Consider the following 25,695-nt stretch of genomic DNA (forward strand, 5'->3'; position numbering starts at 1 on the left):
GCCCCGCCCTCTCTCACATGACGGCCAGGAGAATGCGGAAAAGGCTCGGCAGCGCAGAAGCCGCGGCAAGAGGCGCGCTAGTTGCAGGATGAGGATCCTATCAAGAGCTTAAGCCTCTTTCTATGCAAACGGCAATGCGAACGCTTTCCCTGCAAAGACTTTTTTGCTTCTGTGGTGCAACGGCGTGTACAGATTTGGTTTCCTCCCCAGCGAGCGCCCGGCTGCTGCTGCTGACAGTGTGTTTTGCTTTCGCTACTCGTCGGGTGGAGAACTCCTCTTGGGGATCCGCTTGGTGCGTTTTAAACGCGTAAGGTAGGGCCGGCGAGTCTTCTCCTGGGCGCAAATAATTGGAAACACTGCTTGCTGCCTCCCTGCGTTCAGCGAGAGCTGGACCTGCAGAAGGGAGCGGACAATTAAACGTAAAAGTTGCATACTGACCCCCCAACCCCTTGGTGCTCGGTGGCTTCGCAAGATCCCTGTTTCTTAGAGGGAGGTGTTTGCTTACTCCAGATGGGAAACCGAGATGCGCTAAACTCTGGAGCTCCTGCCTGGGCTTTGGAGGCTGCTTTTGAATGCACAGATTTTTTTTTCGCCCTCTAGGGAAAAGTGAGGAGTCCTTGCCTCCCACGTGGCTGCTCTCCCCTCCCAAGAATTGAGGAAACGGCGACGTGCGCTGCCTTGAGTTTACTTGGCTGTTCCAAACCATGGGCCATCACGACCATATGTTCAAAGTGCTGATTATTGGGGATGCCACAGTTGGGAAGACGTCACTGGTCCAGCGGTATGCCAACGATAGTTTCAACAAACACTACAAGTCGACGGTGGGAGGTGAGTTGTTTTGGATTTCTGCCCCACCCCCGCGGCCGCCGCCCCTGGAAAAACAACAAACTTATTTGCAATAGATGATGAGCTCTAATAACAGATTTAATGGCATAGTTCTAGTGCTATAAAAGCGTTGTGTATTGCAAATATCTGCCTTTTGATTGCATTCCATCTGATGAAAAGCTCTGTGGAACTCAAAAGCTGTCATACTCTTAAGTGGCTGGGGGTTAGTTCAATTAAAAGTGTTGCTCTCTTGTATTTTATTTTTGTTCCTGTTTCTTCGGATATTGCATTTCTCACTTCCTCCTTTGGTGTTTCATTTGTGTTTGCACCTCTGTTGAAATAAAACCAGGTCCCTCCCACCCCCTCATACTGGGTAGCAAAACGCCATTGAGATGTCATGGTTTAAATATGTCCATAGTTACTCATAGCCATGCATGTATTTATTCATTTAATTTCTATAGAAAGTTAGATTGGCTTCAACCAGAGCCAGGGCCTTTTCAACTCTGGCTCCGGCCTGGTGGAATGCTCTGCCTCATGAGACCAGGGATTTCTTTTCGCAGGGCCTGTAAGACAGAGTTGTTCCGCCAGGCCTTTGGCTTGGAGCCAATTTGATTCCCTCCCTCCCTCTCTTTCTTTTTTCTTTTCCTTCTCCTCCTGCGATGAGGCTACATTTTAATATTTTAATGTTCCATTATTTTAATGTTGTATTTTACTTTTGTTTTTAAGTTGTAATCATTCATCTTGTTTTTATTATTGCTTGTAAGCCGCTCTGAGCCCGGCCTTGGCTGGGGAGGGCGGGGTATAAATAAAAAATTATTATTATTATTATTATTATTATTATACCACTTTATATTTTTTTTAAAATTTCAAAGCAGTTCACAATCTACATTAAAACATTAAATCCAAAATAAAACATTACTGAAGAAATTAAAATGGTTCGTGGTGGGGCGGCAGCAGTGGAAGCTCAGGCTCAATCACCTAAGCACTAAGAGATAGCCAAGATGATCTTGTAGTTACTAGTTCTTAAATAATTGCAATCTATCATTCAACATTCAAGCTTTTTTGTTCCATAGGAGAAACTATATTGTGAAACACTGGTTCTCTGCATAAGGACTAGCCTGGTTTCAAGTGCATGTGTGTGTGTGTGTGTGTGTGTGTAAGACTCACTATTTTTACCAGAATTTCACCAGTATGGTGCTTTGGGAGTTATGGCTCCTTCTGTTTTAATTTCAGAGCTGAAGACAAGTGTGTGGAAGTAGCTACACTCTTCCCACTTTACATGTTGGATTGGTGGTGGCATTTTTTTTAAAGTGCATTCTCTTGAGATATCTTCAGATTCTATTTATGGAATCATAGAATTGTAGAGTTTGGAAGGGACCCCAATATCCTCTAGTCCAGCCCCCTTGCAATGCTGGAATCTCAACTAGATCATACATTGCAGATAGCCATCCAACCTCTGCTTAAAACCCAGGACAGTGGTGCTGAGTGAATTTCTCAGGATTGTGATGTAAAAAGCCAAAGCAGATATCCAGTCTCCTTTGGCTTCAATATGAAAGTCTTCTGAATTGCTTGAGTTTCTGTGGTAGATTGAGAGCCAGTTTCTAGAAAGAGAGGCCACTTTTTGGAGCGGCAGGGTGAATATTAGGATGGGACTTCCTTCACTTCCATAGATCAATTATCAAATTGTTAAGAGAAATTCCATCATATTTTAGGCCAGAGGAAATACTCTAACCTTGTGTTTTTGGAAAAGGGCGTTTCTGAACTTGCTTGCAAAGAATGGGCAGAGCAATCAAGGAAATAATTTCCTTTTGGTTTACAAACTTATCTTTTCTCCAGAACACCTAATTATGAAATTAGAAATATTTATATGACTTCCACGGTCAGTTCTTATATTAGTTAATAGGTTCAATCACAGAATACTACCCGATCTCTGAAGGGATTTCACTTTGTGATGAGATCTCTCTGTATTTTGTTACTATTTTTTTGAAGAAAAGCATGTAAATTCTCTTGTAGTTCTCTAAACTACAAGAAAGAAGATTCCACCTAAACATTAGGAAGAACTTCCTGACAGTAAGAGCTGTTCGACAGTGGAATTTGCTGCCAAGGAGTGTGGTGGAGTCTCCTTCTTTGGAGGTCTTTAAGCAGAGGCTTGACAACCATATGTCAGGAGTGCTCTGATGGTGTTTCCTGCTTGGCAGGGGGTTGGACTCGATGACCCTTGTGGTCTCTTCCAACTCTATGATTCTATGATTCTATGATTCTATGAGCAATTGTATACACCATTGGAGCTATCACCCATCTGTTGCTGTCCTGGCTCATAGCAGCCCGGGCTTAATGTGTGTGTATGACTCTTTTTTTGTTTGTTTATTCCTGGTAGATCTTGGTTTCAAATCTTGCCCCTGAAGGCAGGTATTAACTGGCTGTAGTAGTTGATGGGTCGGATGCACCTCTTGGGAGAATGAAGAGGCTTTGGATCCATCAGATCCAAGGTGTCGACTAACACTGGCCTGGAGCAGCCTGTTTTGGGGCTTACAAACAACAGAAACACTGCCAGTGATAGATCTGCTGCCTGGGGAAAACTCTAACTAATGAAGATGTGCCCCACCCCTTCTGGCAGAGAGAGACATCCACCCCATCCACTCCAGCCAGCAGATCTACTGGTCAGGATTGCTTTGGTAGTCTCTCATCATTTCCAACAGCAGTTTTTCATCTTGGGAACTCACGGCTGCTTTTAATTAAATTGAATCATGGCTGCTGAGCTAGTCCTTGCTTTAACCCTTTGTGAAATCTCTTCCCTTCTGATTCTAAATGCCCCAAAGTACCTTCTGAAGAGTCCTGTCCTGCAAGGCATGGGATTGCTGTAACCCATGTTGCTTAATTTGCAATGATCTGTAGAAGAGGCAAAAAGTGGTCTATTGTGAAATCTAGATTTGATTGTTTATATTGGTAGCTACTGGTTAACATGATTTCTTGTCGGTTTCAATGAAGGGGAATGATTTAAATTACTGGAAACAGTAATGCCTTTAAAAACTATTAAAAATGTGGGAAGGTGGGCCATGAAGCAGGGCCACCCAGGGAAAACTTAGAGCGATCTTGAATTCCTTCTTAAGAGTAACTCTGAAATTGTGGCAGAAATGGGCAAAACACTGCCACTACCCTTTTTTGTGCCACCCAAGTTTTGATCATCTGGGTAAAGTGCAGCAAGTGAGAGAGCAAGGGTCTCCATCAAATAAATTATATATTTATTGCTGGCCAACCTTTAGGTGGAGCTCAACATTGAGCTGAGCGATGTACCCTTTCATTGACTACAAATAATGCAGGTTCAGATGTTCTGTAAAGCTTTGTAAAGAATGGGGACTATTCCTAAGGATCTCACCTGGTGCATTAATGAAAAGCCTAACCTGAAAGGGGTCATGCTAGCGTATTGGACTCTCTTGTCCTGTCTGGGACCTTTTGGTCATTGATCAGATTGTGCAAAGTCTGGAGGGAGATCTTGGGTATGACACTGTGGGAAATACCTAGATTGCTGTGGAGTTGAGATTGCCTTTGAACAGTGTTTGAAATTCCCCAGGTGTGTTTTGTCCAGGTCCAGTTGCGACTACGTGGAGATTTCTGGGCGTTGGGTTGGCAATCCCAGTTTAAAAACCTCTGCCTTAGTCCATAGTTAATACCTGTTCCATTTCCCCTGTGTGTGTTTCTCCTTTCATACTGGGACAGGTGAATTGTTGTAAGAGGAAGCTGCAGTCAGGCAATATAGCTGAGATCACAGAATCATAGAATTGTAGTGTTGAAAGCGTCATCTATGTAACCCCCTGGTGAATACACATACTGTTGTGGCGATCATAACCTAGGTTTAAGGTGCCGTTTGGCTGCCTAGCTTATATATCTGAATTTCTAACACTGCTTTTGAAATCGGTCCTTGCGAGACTGAGGGAAACCATGCTGAAATTGATTTATCACTGGTACATGATGCTGCAGAAACTAGGTCACATGGTGAGGACTCGTAAGTAGGTTGTGTTGGAGAGGATGCAATCGATTTGGCACAAAGTTCAACATGTGGTGGGCATGCCCTGTGGTCCAACTGAGGTGGGTGTTCCAGGAAATTACAGCCATTGTTAATTAGAAGTTTCATCATGACCCTGGCCTTGCCCTCCTTCCAGTATTTCCAGAGGCTATGTGAGGATTGCTCAATAAAGACTGAATTTGTTATTTGCTGGCAGCCGCTTGCTTAGAGATCACACACCACTGGATCGTCACAGTTTTTGATACAAGGCTGGTGGTCCAAGGTGTGCACATAGCAGAAACAGTGATGCAGAGACATTGAGTCAGTAGGTGCGCCTTCTGTTTCAACTTTTAAACACCTGCTGAAAACTTTCCTATTCCATCAAGGCAGGTAGTTAAGAATGCACAGTTTTCTGCATTTTCGTTGCAAACCACTTTGATATTTTTATGTAAGAGTGGTAATAGTGGGACGCGGGTGGCGCTGTGGGTAAAACCTCAGCGCCTAGGACTAGGACTTGCCGATCGCATGGTCGGCGGTTCGAATCCCCGCGGCGGGGTGCGCTCCTGTCGTTCGGTCCCAGCGCCTGCCAACCTAGCAGTTCGAAAGCACCTCCGGGTGCAAGTAGATAAATAGGGACCGCTTACCAGCGGGAAGGTAAACGGCGTTCCGTGTGCTGCGCTGGCTTGCCAGATGCAGCTTGTCACGCTGGCCACGTGACCCAGAAGTGTCTGTGGACAGCGCTGGCTCCGGGCCTATAGAGTGAGATGAGCGCGCAACCCTAGAGTCTGGCAAGACTGGCCCGTATGGGCAGGGGTACCTTTACCTTTACCTTAAATGAGGGGTGAGAGCAAGAGAACGATGCATTTGCAGACAGTTGAGCCATGTTCACGCCGCACATTAAAAATACTGTGATGCCTCTTTGAACAGTCATGGCTTCCCCCAAAGATTTCTGGGAGCTGTCATTTGTTAACAGTGCTGACAATTGTTAGGAGACCCTGAGACCCCTATTCACAGAGCTACAGTTTCCACATCTTCAGATTGCTCTGAAGATTTTAGTCAGGAGTCAGCAACATGCGGCCAATGGGCCAGATGTGGCCCACGAAGACCGTTTTACCGGCCCACAAGCCACCCATGAACTGAGCTGCCCGCTTGGCGAGCCCCCCGCGCACTGTGCTAAACTGGCACAGCGCAGGGACTCACAGTGCAACGCCAGAAATTGCGTCTGTGCACACGCAGATACTGGAAATTGTGTCTGCGCATGTCCAGACACTGGAAATTGCTTCTGCGCAGGCGCAATTTCCGGTGCCACGGCCATGCACAGACGCAATTTCCAGCGCCGCGGACATGTGCAGACGCAACTTCCAGCATCACGCTGCGCTAGTCCGGCCCACAGAAAATCTCCATGGGAGTGATCTGGCCCATGGCCGGTAAACCTTGCCAACCCCTGATTTGTGTGTGAATGTGGCCTTGGGATCCCTTTTTGCATTATGTAGCTGGTCAGAGAGGGGCTGTGCAGCCATCAGTCTGACAGAACAACTTCTGATTGGACATATTGTTGACATCTTGGGAGACAGTGGAAGAGTGAGCCTTTGGGAGTAAAGCCCAACCATTGGAGAGTCACAGCGCCTTCTGTGACTGTAGAGACCGATACGGTAGAGACGTGTTTTATTGCAGGCAGGACATATTACTAAGTCACCTTCTCTCCTGAATTGCTTCTGGTGTCTGTAAAGCAGTTGGTCTTATTAGCGTGTAAAGTATTGCCTCTTTCATACAGCGGTACCTCTGGTTAAGTACTTAATTCGTTCCGGAGGTCCGTTCTTAACTTGAAACTATTCTTAACCTGAAGCACCACTTTAGCTAATGGGGCCTGCCGCGCCGCCGGAGCACGATTTCTGTTCTCATCCTGAAGCAAAGTTCTTAACCCGAGGTACTATTTCTGGGTTAGCGGAGTCTGTAACCTGAAGCGTATGTAACCTGAGGTACCACTGTATTGGTGAAAGCTGTATTGTTATTGTTATAGTTATGTGTTTTGTGGGGTTTTTTTAATGAAAAAAATGATTAATACATTGTGCACTGTACTGTTGTATGTCTGGGGGAAAACTTTTGAAAATGAGCAGTAATCATTACAAAGGGAGGAGAGGGAGCTTTCCACTGGGAGTCAAGGAGGGGAAAGATACAAGGAACAAGCATCGGCTTCAATTGTTTACTTAATCCTTGGGTCAGTTGATGTTGGCACAACCACACTGCAACCTTTAACATCCTTAGAGTCTGCAGCATATAGAAGATGTTCTGGGTATGGAACAGATTTGCCGTTAAAAGCTGTGTTTGATGCTACTGAAAGCTTCACAGGGACTGTGGCTGAATAGTTCACAAGCTATAGAAAGACACCAAATCTCTGGCTAAACAGCCTCCCGGTGTGATAGAATTTCAGTATATGGGTAAGTGCAGCTTCCCCACTATTTCCTATTACCTTTTAACTCCCTGTTGGAAAATCACAAATGAATAAGTAGGTCAGAGGTCATTAAAGTGAAGCCCAGACCCCACTGAGAAACTGATGTACAAAGGCCCCAGTTTTATGCCTGCAAAGGATTCGTTTACACCCCACTTTGATCAGTTGCAGTAGAGACGGGAGGGGGGAGAAGCTTTGCCATCTTTTTCTTCTCCGCAGTCTGCCTTTTTAAAAAAAGAAAAGAAAAGAGAGAGATGCACAACTTGCAGTGTGTTTCAGATCCACTGAACTGGATAATAGCTGTGGTCTAATTTAGTTTTGTTCCTGTTGTGCTCTGTGGGGAGGGGAAGTATCATTCTCAGGGGTCCTAACACACTTGCTGGAATGCAATTTTATTTTTTATTATTTGGTCTGTGAGTGGGAAACAGCCACAGTAGTCTCTGATTCGGGCTATGTGGCTGAGTGATGGAAAACAAACCTGTTAATGTTGCAAAGTAGCCCTTTAACAGAATTCTGTTTCTACCAGCTGCCTAATTTTAAAAGAACACGTTGGATGTTTCTCTTTAGTTCTGTTTAGAAGAAGTTTATAAAAGAGTCCTTTTGATATTTTTCTTTAGTTCCGCTTAAGTCTATAAGATCATTAGTCAAAGAACTGAACCAAACTAGGGCAAGATTAGCCGGGCCAGCCGCCTTACTTTAAATTACCCCCTTTATATAAGGGTGACCCGAATCAAAATGATCTGATTATCTCTGGCTGCTCTTTCTGTTGGGGGTTAAGGCTTCACAGAATATGCTCCTTAAACACACTTCACTGAAGTGCAGGGTAAACTAAGAGGATCCAATGAAGAGGAGAATGGGGAGGAATTGGACAAGGAGTCATTTGCAATAGATTCATCTTTATAGGAGGCAGAGGGAGGAAAGTTCCACTTACAAGTTTACAGCTTATTTTACTTTAACGTTATGGCTGTTTGCCAGCATTGCTGTTAGAGGCTCGGATCCATCAAATATGTATTTTGTTGGTAGATTTTATATTCTGCTTTTCAGCTAGAGTCCTCAAACTGCCTGCGTGTGTGTTTATATAATATTATAATATGTAGATATTAATGTACTTGCAGCTCATCCTGAGAATATACTATAGACTTGTCACAAGAGTGCTCGCCTGGCTTATTTTTTATTTTGCAAACTAAATGCCCTTTCTTGCTTAATTGAAACGTGCAGGCCACACATTCTTTGCCTGGGGTTGGGCTTCCATTATGGGATATTGTATGTTCTTGGCAGTCAAGGCATGGTGTACTGAGCCAACAAAAATGTGTTGTGATTTCTAGGCAGTGCCAGTGCTTTTTTCTGGGGATATGCAGGGGTACACATACCCCTAAACATTTTGTGAATCTAAGTTCGGCCTCATTGAGGGGCAGTATTTCAATATGAGTAGGAAAATGAGAATACCCCTAAACATTTTTTTAAGAAAAAAAAAAAGCACTAGACAGTGCTATCTTTGTTTTGCAAGTGCAGCGTAGATTGTGATTGCACAAGTGTCGAGGGCACCTATTGGCTGTAATAAGTGACAACCCCCAAGGAGAACAAAGGTTCCTCCTACTCTTTTCAGGGGTAGCATGTGTACAGGTCTGGACACATCTGGATTTTGTATGGAATAGAAAATGTGCAGAAAAGAACAGCCAAAATGATCAGGGGCCTAGAGCAACTCCCTTGTGAGCAAAGGCTTTAACTTTTGGAGTTGTAGGATTTCAGTGTAACTGTGACTGTGTAGGAGCATGACCACCCAACAGCAAAAGGTCCCAGCAAAGACAACATTTAATTCTAACTCAGGCTTAAAAGGTAAAGGTACCCCTGACCGTTAGGTCCAGTCACGGACGACTCTGGGGTTGTGGCACTCATCTCGCTTTAAAGGCCGAGGAGCCGGCGTTTGTCCGCAGACAGTTTTTCCAGGTCATGTGGCCAGCATAACTAAGCCGCTTCTGGTGAACCAGAGCAGTGCACGGAAACGCCGTTTACTTCCCACTGGAGCGCTACCTATTTATTTACTTGCAGTTTGACATGTTTTCGAACTGCTAGGTTGGCATGGAGCAGGGATCGAGAAACGGGAGCTCTCACCCCATTGTGGGGATTCGAACCACCAACCTTCTGATTGGCAAGCCCTAGGCTCTGTGATTTAGACCACGGCGCCACCCGCACTTAAAAAATGATGTGTGCCCCCCCCCCCCCGAAATGTAGACGTATTAAATTACCATGCTAATGCAAATAGAATCCATCATTACTATATCCCTAGCCCTTTGGTGGGGAGGAGAAGGTAGTATTGTGGTTGAGAAAGTATGGGTTGCATCAGTCTTGCAATATGCTAACATTGGGGAGAAGGGGTTGAGACAGAGGCTGCATTCACACAGCAGTTTTCGCCCTACCTGTTACTTTCCGCATTATATTTGAGTTTTCGCACAACGTAAAAGCCACTTTCAGAAATGTAGTGGAGTATAGCACAAATGTAGGGGTCATTTCAGTGTTATTTGCTTCCAGAAAAAATCTGTGTGCAAATAACATGGAAACGAAAGCAGAGCCAGCTCCATTCTATATTTTGGTGAATTTCTGGAAGTTGCTTTTACATTGTGTGAAAGATCAAATGTAATGCAAAAATTGTCTGTTAGGGAAATACTGGGAAACTGGAATAAAGTGCTGTGTGAATGCAATCAGTAGTGTAGCCTGCAGCGTAGTAGGCATTTTGCAGAAATACTGTATATGTGTGTGTATGGAATGTTAAGATTGTAGTAGCTGTGGTGGGGCATTGGTGATTAATTGCTCTCCCGCTCAAAGGGGAAAATGTTGCTTCTGGTATAAACACTTAAATGGGTGTATTTGGGTGACTGTTTGATTAGTGCTAATAACATTGCTGAACTTATTAATATTAAATCCCTTCACACACACACACACACACAGCCATCTGAAATACTATGCCTGGGCTTGCACTGAATGTAGAATTGCCAGCCTAAAATATATTTGTATTTAAGACATTTTTATACTTCAGTTATTTGCATTTCTAAGCAGTGGTCCATTGATGACCAGTAACACATCTGGGTTATGACTCGTGAAACCTAAGTTCTTTGAAAGGTTTAGATTTGGCTTTGTGGGATAGAGCAGGGGTCTTGTGCCTTTGACAGCTGTAGTGGACAGAAATTCAACAGCTTAAACCGTTTCTTGTTGTAAATGGGTGAGATGGTGGACTCAAAATAAATCAGGGAAGGGCATATGCAGTGATAAAATTGACAGGCAGAAGGTCAGCAGATGAAGTTTTCTCATAACTATCTCCAGCAAACCCAAGAGCCCTTTTTGAGTTCCACTGAGATGAAGAGGTTGATTGTTTTGACAGCTGTCTCCATCATGTCGTTGCAAGTGAGACTGAGGCCTTGGCAGGATGGACAGACCTGACAAATGGACAATTTAATGGGGAAATTCAGGAATCCCTTCAATTTAATTAGTCTCTTGGGTGGAAAAGCTATACAAGTCGTCCAACCCTTCAGGGAAGGGCTTCCATCATCAACCCAAAGGTCACAGGGTTATTACAGCTCACACCCACAGATTTAACGTATGCCCTGCCATATGTGTTGGGTCAATGATGTATTCTCCCCCCCTCCAAAAAAAAATAATATCTTGAAACTTCTACATAAAGGTGGGGCAGTGGTGTATTGAAACAGCTCCATGGGTATCATGGCAGCCATAAATATTGAGTCTGTTGAAGCAGCCATCCTGGGCTTCTCCGACACTACCAGTTTGTCAGAGAGGATACAAAGTCAGCAGTACACCAGAGGGTTTCTTGTAACTGACGCTTGGCCAGAGAGACAAAACAAGCTTATGTTGATGCTGCACCAAGTACCCAAAGCTGGGTCACATCAGGTCTCTCCTAGTTCATCCCCCCAGGTCTGAGTAATACCTACCGGTTTCACTCCCTCATCGACAATTAAATTTCAGGAAGGGTTGTAGCTCAATGATAAAGCATCTGTGTTGCAGGCATAAGTTTCCCTGCATCTCCAGATAGGGCTTGGAAAGATTTCCTGTTGGAGAGCTGCTGGCAGTCAGTGTAGACAAATGAGCTAAATGGACCCAATGGTCTGACTCAATATAAGACATCGTCCTAAGTTCCTAAACTGTGAATGGTTGCTGATTTGCAGTAGACCAATCTGCCATTCAGAAGCACCACAACCAGGTGGGAGAGCTGCTTGGTAGAGCATCTTGCTCAGGGGTTCACCAACCTAAGGTCCATGGGCCGGAAGCAGCCCGTGGAGGTCGTTTGACCAGCCCATGAGCTGCTCCCAAAACAAGGTGCCCGCTCGCGCACTGCGCTAAGCCAGTGGAGCGCAGTGACTTGCTTCCGCGGTGCCGAAAATCACAGGCACGCACAGAGGGATCTCTGCGGGACCAGTCTGGCCCAGGCAAGATAAACCTTGCCAATCCCTGATCTTGCTGGTTGGGGAAAGTACCTGAAGAGGAGAGAGCTCTCAGCTATCTACCCCCTCTTTGCCTTACCTTAGGGAAGCTTTTAATATCTGAAGAATTATTGTATTTTAATGTTTTGTTGGAAGCCACCCAGAGTGGCTGGGGAAACCCAGCCAGATGGGCGGGGTATAATATATATATATATATATATATATATATATATATATGCTTTCGTAGATTTTCACGGGTACAGGAATGCAGGTTTTGGTGTCCTCGGGTGTCTTCCCGTGTAAAAGTTGGGGTGTCTAGGCGACGTTTCGACGAGGTCTCACTCGTCATCTTCAGGCTGGTGCTTTCGGCTTCTTGTTACTGGAACAGAGCAGGATCTCAGTGTTTGAGTTCCTATAAATACTGTTGAGGAGGTGTGGTGTATAGCCTCCAATGTTCTGGGCAGAGAGGAGGTTCCCAGGCTAGTGTGCCTTTTCTTCTTTTGTTCCTTAATTACTTGAGGGATATCTTGAGTGATTTCTTGAGTGATTTCCTGAATCCCACTTAGGTGGGTCATTAGGTGTGGATTAGTTGCTAAAGCCTTCATGTCTTGAACTCTTGAACTTTGTGAAGAGTTTTTCTGAGAAGATGGCTGTACTGCACTTGGTTGTGCTCTGGCTTGGCTTCGTGTATAGGGGCGAGCTGTGGTTTTGTGGCCTGTGCCAGCCAGATCTGTGTAGGGATTGCAGGGGGGTGCAGCATCCGGAGGTGCCACCCTGGTTTGGCTACTGGATGGTGTCTGTAATTTATCTGTGGAGAGGGTCTGGGTTTGGGTCTGGTGTGGTTGATTGGTGATGGCGTTCTGTGTGCCTCTGGATCTGGTGTCAGATTTTGTGGGGAGGGCTAATTTCCAGATGTCTGGCAAGCGGGATGTGTCGTCACGCTTGTTCATGTTGTGAGGGTGTTTCTCTATCTCGATGGCTTCCATGATTATTCTCTTGTGGTGATGTTCCATGTTAAAGAGCAATTTGGAATCTGCAAAATTAATTTCGTGTCCTGTTTCTTTCATGTGTTGGAAAAGAGAGGAAGTTTTTTCTTCTTTTTTGACGGCATTCTTGTGTTCTGCGATCCGTGCATTTATTCGTCTGTTTGTTTGTCCAATGTACGTGGCTGGGCAGACTTTGCAAGGTATTTCATAGACCCCTTGGTTTTCCAACTGAATTTTATCCTTGGGGTTTCTGAATTTTATCCTTGGGGTCTCTCTTTTCCAACACATGAAAGAAACAGGACACGAAATTAATTTTGCAGATTCCAAATTGCTCTTTAACATGGAACATCACCACAAGAGAATAATCATGGAAGCCATCGAGATAGAGAAACACCCTCACAACATGAACAAGCGTGACGACACATCCCGCTTGCCAGACATCTGGAAATTAGCCCTCCCCACAAAATCTGACACCAGATCCAGAGGCACACAGAACGCCATCACCAATCAACCACACCAGACCCAAACCCAGACCCTCTCCACAGATAAATTACAGACACCATCCAGTAGCCAAACCAGGGTGGCACCTCCGGATGCTGCACCCCCCTGCAATCCCTACACAGATCTGGCTGGCACAGGCCACAAAACCACAGCTCGCCCCTATACACGAAGCCAAGCCAGAGCACAACCAAGTGCAGTACAGCCATCTTCTCAGAAAAACTCTTCACAAAGTTCAAGAGTTCAAGACATGAAGGCTTTAGCAACTAATCCACACCTAATGACCCACCTAAGTGGGATTCAGGAAATCACTCAAGAAATCACTCAAGATATCCCTCAAGTAATTAAGGAACAAAAGAAGAAAAGGCACACTAGCCTGGGAACCTCCTCTCTGCCCAGAACATTGGAGGCTATACACCACACCTCCTCAACAGTATTTATAGGAACTCAAACACTGAGATCCTGCTCTGTTCCAGTAACAAGAAGCCGAAAGCACCAGCCTGAAGATGACGAGTGAGACCTCGTCGAAACGTCGCCTAGACACCCCAACTTTTACACGGGAAGACACCCGAGGACACCAAAACCTGCATATATATATATATATATATATATATATATATCTGACATGTCTGCCCAAGACTGTACTGTACCATGATAATGATGATGATCCAGAGTTATTGAGAACCAATCAGTGTGGTGTAGTGGTTAGAGTGCTGGACTTGGACCTGTGAGAGCAGGGTTCGAATCCACACTCAGCCATGAAGCTCACTGGGAGACCTTGGGCGGGTCAATCACTCTTAGCCTAACCTGCTTCACAGGGTTGTTGTAGGGATTAAATGAGGGGGAGGACTATGTATACCACTTTGAGCTCCTTGGAGAAAAGGTAGGACATAAATATGCAATCAATCAATAATTATTATTAAATTTATTCCCACTCTTCACTAATGGGTTCCGGGGGTGGGCTGCAACCATTAAAAATTCAGAAGTTAAAACATTTCACAGGAACAGGATGGTGCTGCACATGTCAACATGGTCTACTGATGGGAGTTTTAAAAAAAAGACTTATTGAGAAATATGTAAGACTTCTATCTCAAGGGGAAATTATTATATACTGTATATATTCTTGCTGTTAGTTATCATATTTCAGGTGGAAATAATTCTGGATCCATGAACATAGCAGCAATCATCCGGGACTTGGGATGTATTACTTGTGTGAGCATGCACATAATGTGTGCACACTCTTCTGTTTCAGAGTTGTCTGGGATAGCAACAGATGGCCACAGGAATCTGGAGAAGCGGTTGGCTTGTCACATGGTTGTAGACTGCTCTCCGTGTGGTTAAAGCTGTATGGGGGAATGGGGTGGAATTTTAAAGTGACATCTACATGGTTGTCTGTTTCCACCACTTCTCTGTGATTTACTGGAGCATAAACATACGCTTTGAGGTCAGCAGTACTCAAGAAATGCTATAGCCTGGGCTTAACATCTGCTGGAAGGAAGAACGTGAATAGCATCAAGGCAGTAGTGTAGAAGCAATTGCTGTGTTGCACAGCAGCCTAATTCAAGTGTAGTGCCTTAATATCCGTTATAAGAACATAAAAAGAGACTGTTGGATCTAGTCCAGGCATAGGCAAACTCCAGCCCTCCAGATGTTTGGGACTACAATTCCCATCATCCCTGACCACTGGTCCTGTTAGCTAGGGATGATGGGAATTGTAGTCCCAAACATCTGGAGAGCCAGAGTTTGCCTATGCCTGATCTAGTCCATGTATTCCAGCATCCTGTTCTCACACTGACCTACCAGATCCCTGTGGGAAACCTGTAAGCAGGACCCAAGCACAAGAGAATGCTGCGCTCCTGATGTTTCCAGCATGGAGGCAGAGCTTAGCCATCATGAGAACCTTATCCTCCATTCATTTGTTTAATCCTCTTTTAAGGCCCCTCAGGCCTGAAGCAGAAGTACTCATAAGCGGAGCACACTACACAGTGATTTTATTCAACCCCTAACTGATTTTATCTTTTTCTTTCTTTCCTTGGGTGTCCAGTGGATTTTGCTCTGAAGGTGGTACAGTGGTCAGAGTCTGAGACAGTGAGGCTGCAGCTGTGGGATATTGCCGGTAAGCTATGAAGAGTCACTTGTTGGTTTGTGGTAGATGAGATTTCCCCCCCAGATTTGTTTGTCTTTTTCTATCGATCAAAGATAGTTCCAAAGGGGTAGAAAATTCCCCCACACAGTAGCTGTATAATTTTCATCCATGTGTTGTTGTGTTTCACCTCTTTAGTGATACAGTTTATGCAATTTCCTGTGTAAGTCTGAAAATGGCAATTTCGGGGGAATGCCTTAAAAATGGTGCTGATGGATGGTATAGGGACCGCTTACTAGTGGGAAGGTAAACGGTATTTCCGTGTGCGGCTCTGGCTCGCCAGAGCAGCGATGTCACGCTGCCCACGTGACCCAGAAGTGTCTCCGGACAGCGCTGGCCCCCGGCCTCTTGAGTGAGATGGGCGCACAACCCTAGAGTCTGTCAAGACTGGCCCGTACCGGCAGGGGTACCTTTACCTTTTTAAGAGGCATGTGTATTTGTTTGCTTTGTCATTCCACTGCCAAAGAGACAGCCCATTTAAAAAGTGGCTTGTCTCTTCAGCAATCGAAGCTGCTGCCATAAAATTAGGAAGCAAAACTCATGTGTAGGGTTTGTTACTTACCTACCAGTATGACTTCTCAGTAAGGATAACTGATATAAAAAAATAAATTCTTGAGGCAGTTTCCCCTCTCCCTCAAAAGAGTGAGTTTGGCACAGGCAGCTGCAATGGGAGGGGAGACACAAGCGACAACATTTCTTCTTTGGTGCAGTACAGAAATTGGTGAACTCCAAACCGTGGGTTAACTTGGGAATCATCGGGGAATCCTAGTAGTTCTTGCAGGTTTCTTTTGGTCCCCTTCATCTCAGGGCCGGATTTAGGTTTGATGAGGCCCTAAGCTACTGAAGATAATAGGGCCCTTTATATGTCCAGCTGTCCTTTGTCAGCAACAAATTATCGCTGTTTTTTGTGTTGAAAATATGCTATATGGTAATTTATGGACCTAATAGGTATCTAAAGCCATTTGTACGTAACCAATAGGAGCCTACACAACACAAAACACTGTTGCTGTATATAGGTTTTATTTTATTTGTTTTTTATCTTATGTTTTGGAAATGCACATCCAGTTTTTTCCCTTTAAGTTTATTTTGGGGGGCCCCAAGAGAGTGGGGCCCTAAGCTATAGCTTGTTTAGCTTATACATAAATCCGGCACTGCTTCATCTTCCTATCCATTGGTGCATTAAATCTTTAGGGTGGGGTAGGTAGCCTGTGGCCCTCCAGATGTTGTTGGATTACAAATCCCATCAGCCTCAGCCAGCATGGCCTATGGTTGGGAATAATAGAGGCTGTAGTTCAGCCACATCTGTAGGCAGTGGCGTAGCGTGGGGGGTGCAGGGGGGGCCGGCCGCACCGGCCGCAACATCGGGGAGGGGGCGCGTTCCCACTCGCAGCTCTCTGCCCCTACCTGGCTCACTCTCTCTCACTGCAGTCAGTGCTGGCTGTGCGAATCCGATCCGAGCCGCCGGGTCGCCGCCCACTGTGGAGGGGGGGGGGGAATGTGGAGAATGTGTAATGCATGTTCGCACTCAATAAAGTGTTTGAAAATAAACTTGTATTTAGATGCATTTTACTTTAATTACATCAGTATTTTCATAACAAACAATACATGTGCTTAGAGGGTAAGTTTTTTTTTAACTAATCTAGTGGAAGAGACTCGAGTGCTAAAATCCACGGGTTAGGGGGTGCAAATTACTTGCCTTGCCCCGGGTGCTGACAACCCACGCTACGCCACTGTCTGTAAGGTAAAGGTAAAGGTACCCCTGCCCGTACGGGCCAGTCTTGACAGACTCTAGGGTTGTGCGCCCATCTCACTCAAGAGGCCGGGGGCCAGCGCTGTCCGGAGACACTTCCGGGTCACGTGGCCAGCGTGACGAAGCTGCTCTGGTGAGCCAGAGCCGCACACGGAAACGCCGTTTACCTTCCCGCTAGTAAGCGGTCCCTATTTATCTACTTGCACCCGGGAGTGCTTTCGACCTGCTAGGTTTGCAGGCGCTGGGACCGAGCAACGGGAGCGCACCCCGCCGCGGGGGATTCGAACCGCCGACCTTTTGATCGGCAAGCCCTAGGCACTGAGGCTTTTGCCACAGCGCCACCCGCGTCCCTAATCCACGGGTTAGGGGGTGCAAATTACTTGCCTTGCCCCGGGTGCTGACAACCCACGCTACGCCACTGTCTGTAGGACCACGGTTTGACCATCCTGTGAACGAGTCATCCCACTTTGTCAAGTTTTCCATTGTCCTTCCCAGAAGGCAGTAAAGTAGATACAACTCCCTTAATGTTGGATGAAACAAATGTGGAGGGGGAAGCTGCCTAGGAATGAATCTGAGGTAATGCTAAAACTCCTTCGTCACCTAAACCCTCCCCAGGTCAAGAACGTTTCACGTCTATGACTCGGCTGTATTACAAAGAGGCATCGGCCTGTGTGATCATGTTTGATGTCACCAGTATTGGCACGTTCACCAGCTGCCAGAAATGGAAGTATGATTTGGACAGTAAACTGAAGCTGCCGGATGGAAGCCCCGTTCCTTGTTTGCTGCTGGCTAATAAAGTGAGTGGCCGTAGACTGAGTGTTTCCAGCTGTTTTTCTTTCTTTTTAAAAAGGCGATAAGCCCTCTGAAACTCCCCTAAAGTGCTGGGAGATAAGAGCCATGCATGTGTGCTGTCCTCATGCTATCAGTGAACACTGGTGGCAGCTGAGAATTAGGGTTGGGGCCTAAAAAGAAGGGGGCATGGAACAGAGCTTGGAGAATGCGTCTTCTCACTGGCCTCTGACCCAGTTCCATCTCCCCACAGTTTTTAAAAGGGAGGGTGGGGAAGATCTTGAGGCCTGCAGAGCTAAAAGTGTGCAGGAGAAGGGTCCCTTTCTCTCCCCCCCCCCTTTCTTTCATCCCCCCTCCCCGTCTAAAATTGTTCCTGATATCACTAAGGAAGTGGGGAAATTCCCAAGTGGGCATCTTTCATGACCCTGAAAAAAACATATTTGAAACATCTGCTTAGGATATAAAATATCTGCACATTTATCAAACTCTGCTTTGAACTTGAGGAGTTTATTTTGAACAGTAATAAGAATTTTTTTCAGGGGCAGAAGAGGCACAGATGTCTCATCATTTTACCCTGCTAATCCAAACTGCGGCAGCACAAATAGTTATAGCATCGCCTTATAATCTGCTGGATAGATCTGGCCGTGTGCAGATTTGTGGCAGAGGCAGAAAACGAATTGTTCACCTCTTCCTGACTGTTCTAAAGATGAACTTGTACTTTCCTAAATTCTCTTTTCCAGTGTGACCTTTCTCCATGGGCTGTGACCAGAGAAGAAATTGATCGGTTCAGTAAAGAGAATGGCTTTACCGGATGGACTGAAACCTCTGTCAAGGAAAACAAGAATGTAAATGAGTCGATGAGGTAGGCAAATTGAATTTTTGAATGTTTTTTCCAGAGTTAATTATCCCCTAAGTATGGGCCTATGGATAACATATGACAAAAGAGGTGAGGTCTTTAAAAAGAGAATTCCAACTTCACTCAGTTCCAAAATATCCAGTCATGCTTTCACTATGATTCAGTGTTGCAGCTAGGTTTGGAGTGAGACAGGCAGTGCCACAGGTATTTAAGTGATTTGCAGTGATACGGCTACCATTTTGGCTGTAGGCCAGGGTCTGGGATGCAATGCTCAATAGAGATTTGGTCTCAGGTGATTAGGTCAGTAGATGGAACAAGCTTGTACCCTCTGTAGGTAAGGCACCACAGCCTTGCTTATTTTTTAAAAGCGGAAGTTGTTTTGGGTCCATGATGGTGTTCATTCCTCAGCAAGCCCACCTCTTGCCCGAGAAACAACTTCATTGCAAACAATGTCTGTCAACAAGGTAATGTTTTCTCAGAGGTAAATGCAGAACCCCACAGTCACATTGTGTTGGGTTTGAACAGAAGGGGTCCCCAGCAGAGAGTCTTCCCCTGTGATTTGGTTCCTGGAATGCTGGGGAATGTGTGCTGTCTGTTCTTTCTTTCTAACCTCATCCTGCTTCTTCCTAGAGTCCTTATTGAGAAGATGATGATGATGCTGTTGATGTCGTCAGGTGACACGGACATCACTCTTTCAGGCCGTGGAGACTACATCAATCTACATCAAGCTGCCGCCGCGCCCAGTTGGGGGTGCTGCTAGTTTCACCTCCCTAGGCTTCTGCATCTGATCAGAGGTCGAGAGCGCCTTTGAAACTTAGTACTGTCTTTTCTTAAGAAGTAGTACTGAACTGCCTCATGGCATTGCCGTAAACTGCAATAGAAGACCAAGGCATCCCAGCAAGGTTGATGGAAGCCACAGTCTTGCCTGCTTGTGGGCCACTGGGGTACACTTCTGCCATTCTATATGCCTCATTGCAGGTTGGGCTAACTTGGAGGAGATTGTTCTGCTCGCTGCAGCCTTTTGTACTTGTGGGAAAGTCTCCACCACAGTTGATTGAAGATTACACAGCAGGAAGAATGGCCACAAGGAGCTCTGAAAGCAAAGCCCTGGCTAACCTGGCTGTGTCTAACCAGCGTACGTGCTAAATCTTGCACTTTGAAGCAGACTGCCTTTAATGTATCCTCTGTGGAAACATGCTGTGATTCTCCCCCCTTGTGACACAGCTGCACAACTCTCTCTTACCACAGCCCTTCTTGAGGTGCCATATTTGCCAGGATAAGCCTATTGCTGCTTTTGTGTGTGTGTTTTCTGAGAGTGGCTGCATTTAAGCTGAAGGAAAAAAACCACAAGGGACTCTGGCCTTTTTTGTCCCTGCTTTTATGTGGGAGATACAATTGTCAGGCCCTTTTCCTGTGACCATTTCATTAGTGAGCCCAGCAATGAATTGAGGTAAAAGCTGTAAACTGCTTTGCATTGATGCACCTTATTAGAGCAGTAGCAATGTTTTTATGTTTTTATAGCCCTTTCCCTGGTAGGATCTCATTTGCCTCTTTCATATTCTGATAAATTACTTCCTCTCGGAGGCCATAATATGTGGGTGTAGGTAGCCATCATGCAATGCTATCTTGAAAGCACGTTGATGGGTTTTAGTGAACCGAGGGGGTAAACGCAGAATAGGGAACACAGCAGGACAGAAGGCAAGAATTAAATCTCTCCTGTACCTTTTTGCTACCAGCCGTTTCCTGCCCTTTGTTTTTGCAGAAAATACAAAATTGTAATTTACCAGTTTTTAAAAATTCATAATTCAGGAAGGTTAACTATTCAAAATGGTGAGTTGTATTAGGGTGCTTAAATTTCTTAATCTATTTTTTTAAAAATAAACAGCCAAGGAGATGCATGTGTAATGGGTAAAAGATTCTGTGGATGAATAATGTGTCCATATTCAACCAAACTCTGAAATTTCCTGGATGATTCAGGCCAAAAAAGAAAGATCTATTAAAGCCTTGCAATGTTTGAATCTTTGCCTGATAACATTACAGTTATTTCAAACTGTCTGTCTGAATAGGCTAATGGGCACAACTTCTGGATAAGATATAAAATATATATTCGGACCATTTTCTCAGTTATGTAGACAAGAAGGCACATTATTTATCCATTGGACTTGTTCTTGTAATAGGGTATTACAGATTATGTATTTTGTAAATAAAGTTTATTAAACAGTTGCTGCTAAAAGGATAACAAGCAGTGGATGGGGAACTGGAATCTCTCTAGATATCGTTCAAGATGGTAATAACTTTATTTTTAATGTTTTTAAATGATAGTGAAGGACACCGGCAAGTTTCTATGCACTGTTTCTGAAAACTGCAGGTAGAAGTACTAACCACAGAGAAATTCAAGCTAAATGCTTTTAAAGGGGATACTCTATAGACCACTAACGTGGTGCCTTCCAGAAGATTTGGACTACAATTCCCAACAATTGGAACTGATGGGACTTGTAGTCCAAAACATCTGGACGGCACCATGTTATTGAAGAGGGATCTATAGAAAAAACAATGTTAGATAACTTGGTTGTGTTTCGGTATATTCAAATATCTCATTGTACTCTTTGAAATGGGAGCACAACAAAACTAGCCTCAGATTGCTTCTGTGCAATTGGAAGTACAAATTACAAAGATTTGAGGTCTTTAAAAGTTCTGCCTGCACTAATTAAGTAAGTGGTAGGAGAAGAACCTAAGGGCTTTCTAGAAATAGTTCCTTTTCCACTTGATGGTGAAAGTATATATGATACAGTCATACACCTGAACTACAGCACTAGCCCTTCCACTTTGTACCATTTTTGAAAAGCTGTATATAAAGCAGAATTTGACAGCTGCCTGGCAGAAATTACTGCTGGGTTATTGGCACACAGATCCATTGGACATGAGCTGTTTCAAGCAACATCTCTGACAGCCGTGATCTATAGGAGAGAGTTTTTGTATATCTCCCTTTGAATGTACTTGTGCACTGACTTACAACTGCTGTTTGGTTGTCTAAGTTAATATATCTGGAGAGGTCTATGCAACAATGGTTGATGTGCTATGGTATTGGGAGGCAGTTGCAGTCAGTAAACCTGCCCTCCAACCACAGTTGGACTCCATCAGCCCCAGCCTTCATGGCCAATGGTCAAGGATGATGGACATAGAGCACTAAGTTGGGTGGAGTTGTAGGACCCCCTCCCCATCTGTGTGAACCCATGTATAGCATTGTATAGGTAGACACATGACAATATATGCACATTATCTTTTCCACATCCAGTTCTATTTTTGTGCCTTTTGAATAGCTGATGAGAAATTTTAAAATCTCTCAAGCCACTATCTCATGGAGCTGCTACTGCATATTCTTGACTTGCAAACATATAATGGTAGCTAGGGCAACAGCTGACTTTCCAAAGGGCTGTCTTTAGAGGACCAACTGGAATGCAAGGTATAGGATCAAAACACTAGAACTTTCACATTTGAAAGAGTGCTTTGCAAAACAAGAAATGTCTCGGTGTTTAAATCCTGTGTGTGTTGGTCCTAAGTGCTGTGCAAAACTCTTCCAAGACATAATGGACATGTTACCTCGCTTGAAGTGCTTATTTTATGTAAGCTTTTAAAATAAAATCAGAGTGGTGTGTTTTGTTTTTTACACCTCATGCTATACTGATTGCTTCTGATCTAAAACTTTTATGCCATTTTTTCTGGTTGGAGGTAAACTGAAAGCAATTTGCTAGAGAGAGGCTCAAATGGGAGCTGCTGTTTCCTTTTAAGGGAGGGGGGGTGTATTTCTTCTTGGAGATTCCTAAACCTTCCACTTAGCATACAAGAAAAGCTGTCTTGGTAGCCTTAAGCAAGGCTGCTCACGAAACTGTTTCCGGGTTTGTAAATTCATTGTGCTTTATTTATGGCTCAGTCCCCTCCCTCTCTCCATCAGATTGCAGTTCTTTGATTGCAAGCCGTGAGATTCTATAAATGGTTGTCTTCATCCAGATGGTATTCTAGGACTACCTATAGGCCAGAAGAAATTCCTCTACCCCTCCCCCATATTAAAGTGTGATGTACGATTTTGTATAATTAAATCCTTATTCTGCTTTGTAGCAGCATTGCCTATGTGTAGTGCACAATTCCTGCCACTTCCCCCGAGAGTACAAAACCACACTCAATTAAGCATGGGTACTGTAGAGACTGGATGTGCTGAATTAAGATTCCCATCCCCACTGGTTTGCACCAAGCAGTGCCTTAGTAATATGGTTTGATATCTGGGGCATGTCCACATGAGAGGCTTAATCCATGTTTTGTTGGCTCACATTTTTCCAGGCCATTTATATGACCTCAAACTGATGTTCTCAGTCTGCTCAAAAGCCAACTTTGGGGCTTGTTTGTTCTTGAAAGCACAGTGTCGGTGGGTTTAAGGCTCCCTAGTGTTACTTTTCCATTTCTTTTTAAAATGCATGGTTTTGAAATGTACAGAGTTGTATCTGCTGAGTGAGCCTATTGCCATGCACCTGAACCTCAGTGCTGCTACATCTCCAGTTTCTGCCATTCTAACAGTGTGTTTTTAATCTCATAGTTTGCTAAAACCATTTTAAAAACACATATTTGCACAAGAATGCATAAAAGAAAATGCATTTTAGCAAAAATAGAAATGTTTTTAATCACCCCTTTGCCAGTCAGCACTATTTTAGCACAGTAGTTTTTACCCCTCCCCCCAATATTTTAGTTGGTGCTAAATATTTTTAACCTACTTCTTGAAAAAGTTATTAAAGTTATCATGCAATATAAAAGCACTTTAGCATAAATTGAACAATTCCCTAAAAACAAGAGTATAAATAAAAGGGTTTTTTTAAATGAGAAAATTATATGCTCTTACTTGTGCCTTCCTTACCAACTTGACTATGTCACATTTACTTGTCTGGATGTTACACTGCATGCTGTATGCACAACAAAAGTGTGATTCTTCCCTGCCCCAGGGAAATTGAAATGTTACAACTGTGTGGAGCATTCACGGGGAAAGTGAATGGACCACCTTCCATTAATTTGAACAATGGTCATTGAAAACTCACCTGAAACAGCTGGTGTTTTTCTCAGAATCTCACATATTTTTTAAATACACATTTGAATTGCATTGTTTTATATGTTTAAAAGTATTTGTTCTTGTGTCAGAAGGACAAATGAGGTTTTAGTTGTGCTGTTCAATAAACCAATGCAGTGTTGGAAAAACTAAAAATCTGAAATCAGCCTGACTTTGCTTGTTCACATCTACTGGTTTCTCAGTTTATGCAGTTGTGGGATGGAACTGTGGGTGTCATCCAGACTTTTTTGCTTATTGGGATTGACTAGAGGTGATTCCAAGGCCCTTCCTTTAATCCATTTTGTGTCTCAAGCTTTTTGTGGTGACATAAGTTGCTAGAAGGACGCAGGTGGCGCTGTGGGTTAAAGCCTCAGCGCCTAGGGCTTGCCGATCGAAAGGTCGGTGGTTCGAATCCCCGCGGCGGGGTGCGCTCCCGCTGTTCGGTCCCAGCGCCTGCCAACCTAGCAGTTCGAAAGCACTCTCGGGTGCAAGTAGATAAATAGGGACCGCTTACTAGCGGGAAGGTAAACGGCGTTTCCGTGTGTGGCTCTGGCTCGCCAGAGCAGCGATGTCACACTGGCCACGTGACCCGGAAGTGTCTTCGGACAGCGCTGGTCCCCGGCCTCTTTGAGTGAGATGGGCGCACAACCCTAGAGTCTGTCAAGACTGGCCCGTATAGGCAGGGGTACCTTTACCTTTTAAGTTGCTAGAACAACCCTAAATATGTGCATACTGGTAAATTTGCGGTGATTTCCAAATGATGAATTCTGGAGGACTGTGGAACCCCTCTGGTTAAATCATCAGGTCTTTTGGAATGGGTGCTTTTTAAGGCTTTGTGGTTGTGGAAGAATTTGGGAAGGAGGTATGACAGCTAGCAGCTACTGTATAGGTAAAGTAGGGGGTTTTCTATAATGTTGGTTAAAATAGCAGCTGAATTGTTTCCTGTTTTCCCCAAATATATTGCACAACTTTGGAGGAGATTTAGATGGGAGAGCTAGACACAGTTGGGCATTAAGTTTAGTCATAGACATTCATTGTACTATTCTTCATTGAGTAATAACATTGGGATCTATTCAACTAAGTAAAATGTTCTGTCACTACAAGGATTTCTGCTTGTGCAGTGGAATGATCTCCCCCTCTCCTCACTCCATTCACCCCCTGAATCTGTTCTGGGGGCTCTACCAAGCTCCCAGAGCAGATCTGGGGACAGCAGGGCGGGGATCCCATTCCTCTAGTGCTAATCCTTCCATTAGTGCAACTATTTAGTGAAATACTGCCTTTGAACATTTTATCTGTACACTGATTTTTCCCTAAAGACTGCAGAAATAGTTGCACTTCCAGTACTATGAAGAAAGTAACTGATGATGGCATCTGTTTTGACTTCTTTATGTTGGCCGTGAAAAGCTCCATCAGTATGAATCCAGATTTTGTGTTGGCACAGATCACACTAGAGGTGAGTGGTCAGTCCTGGCATTCTGCCCTGAATGTGGGTGGTGTGCATTTTGACGATGGTTCAACTTGCCACTTGATGATCTGATAAGAATAAGATGAACTGCCATGATTTCTGAGGCCTTCATTTGGTCATGAACAAGTGCATAGGTTAATTTTTATCAATAGAACAAGACAGTTTGCGTGTAAGGAGCAAAATAACCCTCAGCAAAATCTGTTTTGTTCCCAATACAACTGTTTGATTGTGGGTCAGCAATATACACAACTGGGCTTCACTACACTGGCCTCTACACAGACACTGGCCTTCATGGACTGAGTGTTGCAAGTTGTCCTATAATGGCAACAATGAATTTGCAATAAAGCAGGTGATTGAAATTGCCCTTTAAGAGACCATATAAATCACTAAGCACTTCAGTAGTAAGGATTTC

At 44.4% G+C, this 25,695-nt stretch overlaps 1 protein-coding gene across 5 annotated transcripts; it reads left to right on the forward strand.

Annotated features, from left to right (window-relative positions):
- On the forward strand, positions 1 to 23,974 carry RAB29 (RAB29, member RAS oncogene family). Of its 5 annotated transcripts, none has more exons than XR_014512209.1 (7): positions 1 to 312; positions 601 to 828; positions 15,236 to 15,307; positions 17,700 to 17,881; positions 18,614 to 18,735; positions 19,360 to 22,914; positions 23,161 to 23,974. XR_014512209.1 is itself a non-coding variant. In XM_083444605.1 (6 exons), exons 2-6 carry the CDS (start codon positions 705 to 707, stop codon positions 19,487 to 19,489), a joined length of 630 nt encoding a protein of 209 aa, XP_083300731.1. In that variant the 5' UTR covers positions 1 to 312; positions 601 to 704; the 3' UTR covers positions 19,490 to 23,974. The 5 variants fall into 5 exon arrangements, 3 of the variants coding, with proteins under 3 accessions (XP_083300731.1, XP_083300732.1, XP_083300733.1); XR_014512210.1 differs by having other exon boundaries at positions 3 to 321; XM_083444605.1 differs by having other exon boundaries at positions 19,360 to 23,974.
- Positions 23,975 to 25,695: the final 1,721 nt, after the last annotated feature.

Source organism: Podarcis tiliguerta, assembly GCF_965153285.1.
Source record: "Podarcis tiliguerta genome assembly, chromosome: 6".
Lineage (NCBI taxonomy): Eukaryota > Metazoa > Chordata > Lepidosauria > Squamata > Lacertidae > Podarcis > Podarcis tiliguerta.

What these genes read in the sequence shown, in the direction of transcription:
- RAB29 (XM_083444605.1), top strand. Translation starts at nt 705, where the DNA reads ATGGGCCATCACGACCATATGTTCAAAGTGCTGATTATTGGGGATGCC. An exon ending in CTACAAGTCGACGGTGGGAG is followed by an intron (nt 829 to 15,235) that starts GTGAGTTGTTTT and finishes TTGGGTGTCCAG; the next exon opens with TGGATTTTGCTCTGAAGGTG. An exon ending in GCAGCTGTGGGATATTGCCG is followed by an intron (nt 15,308 to 17,699) that starts GTAAGCTATGAA and finishes AACCCTCCCCAG; the next exon opens with GTCAAGAACGTTTCACGTCT.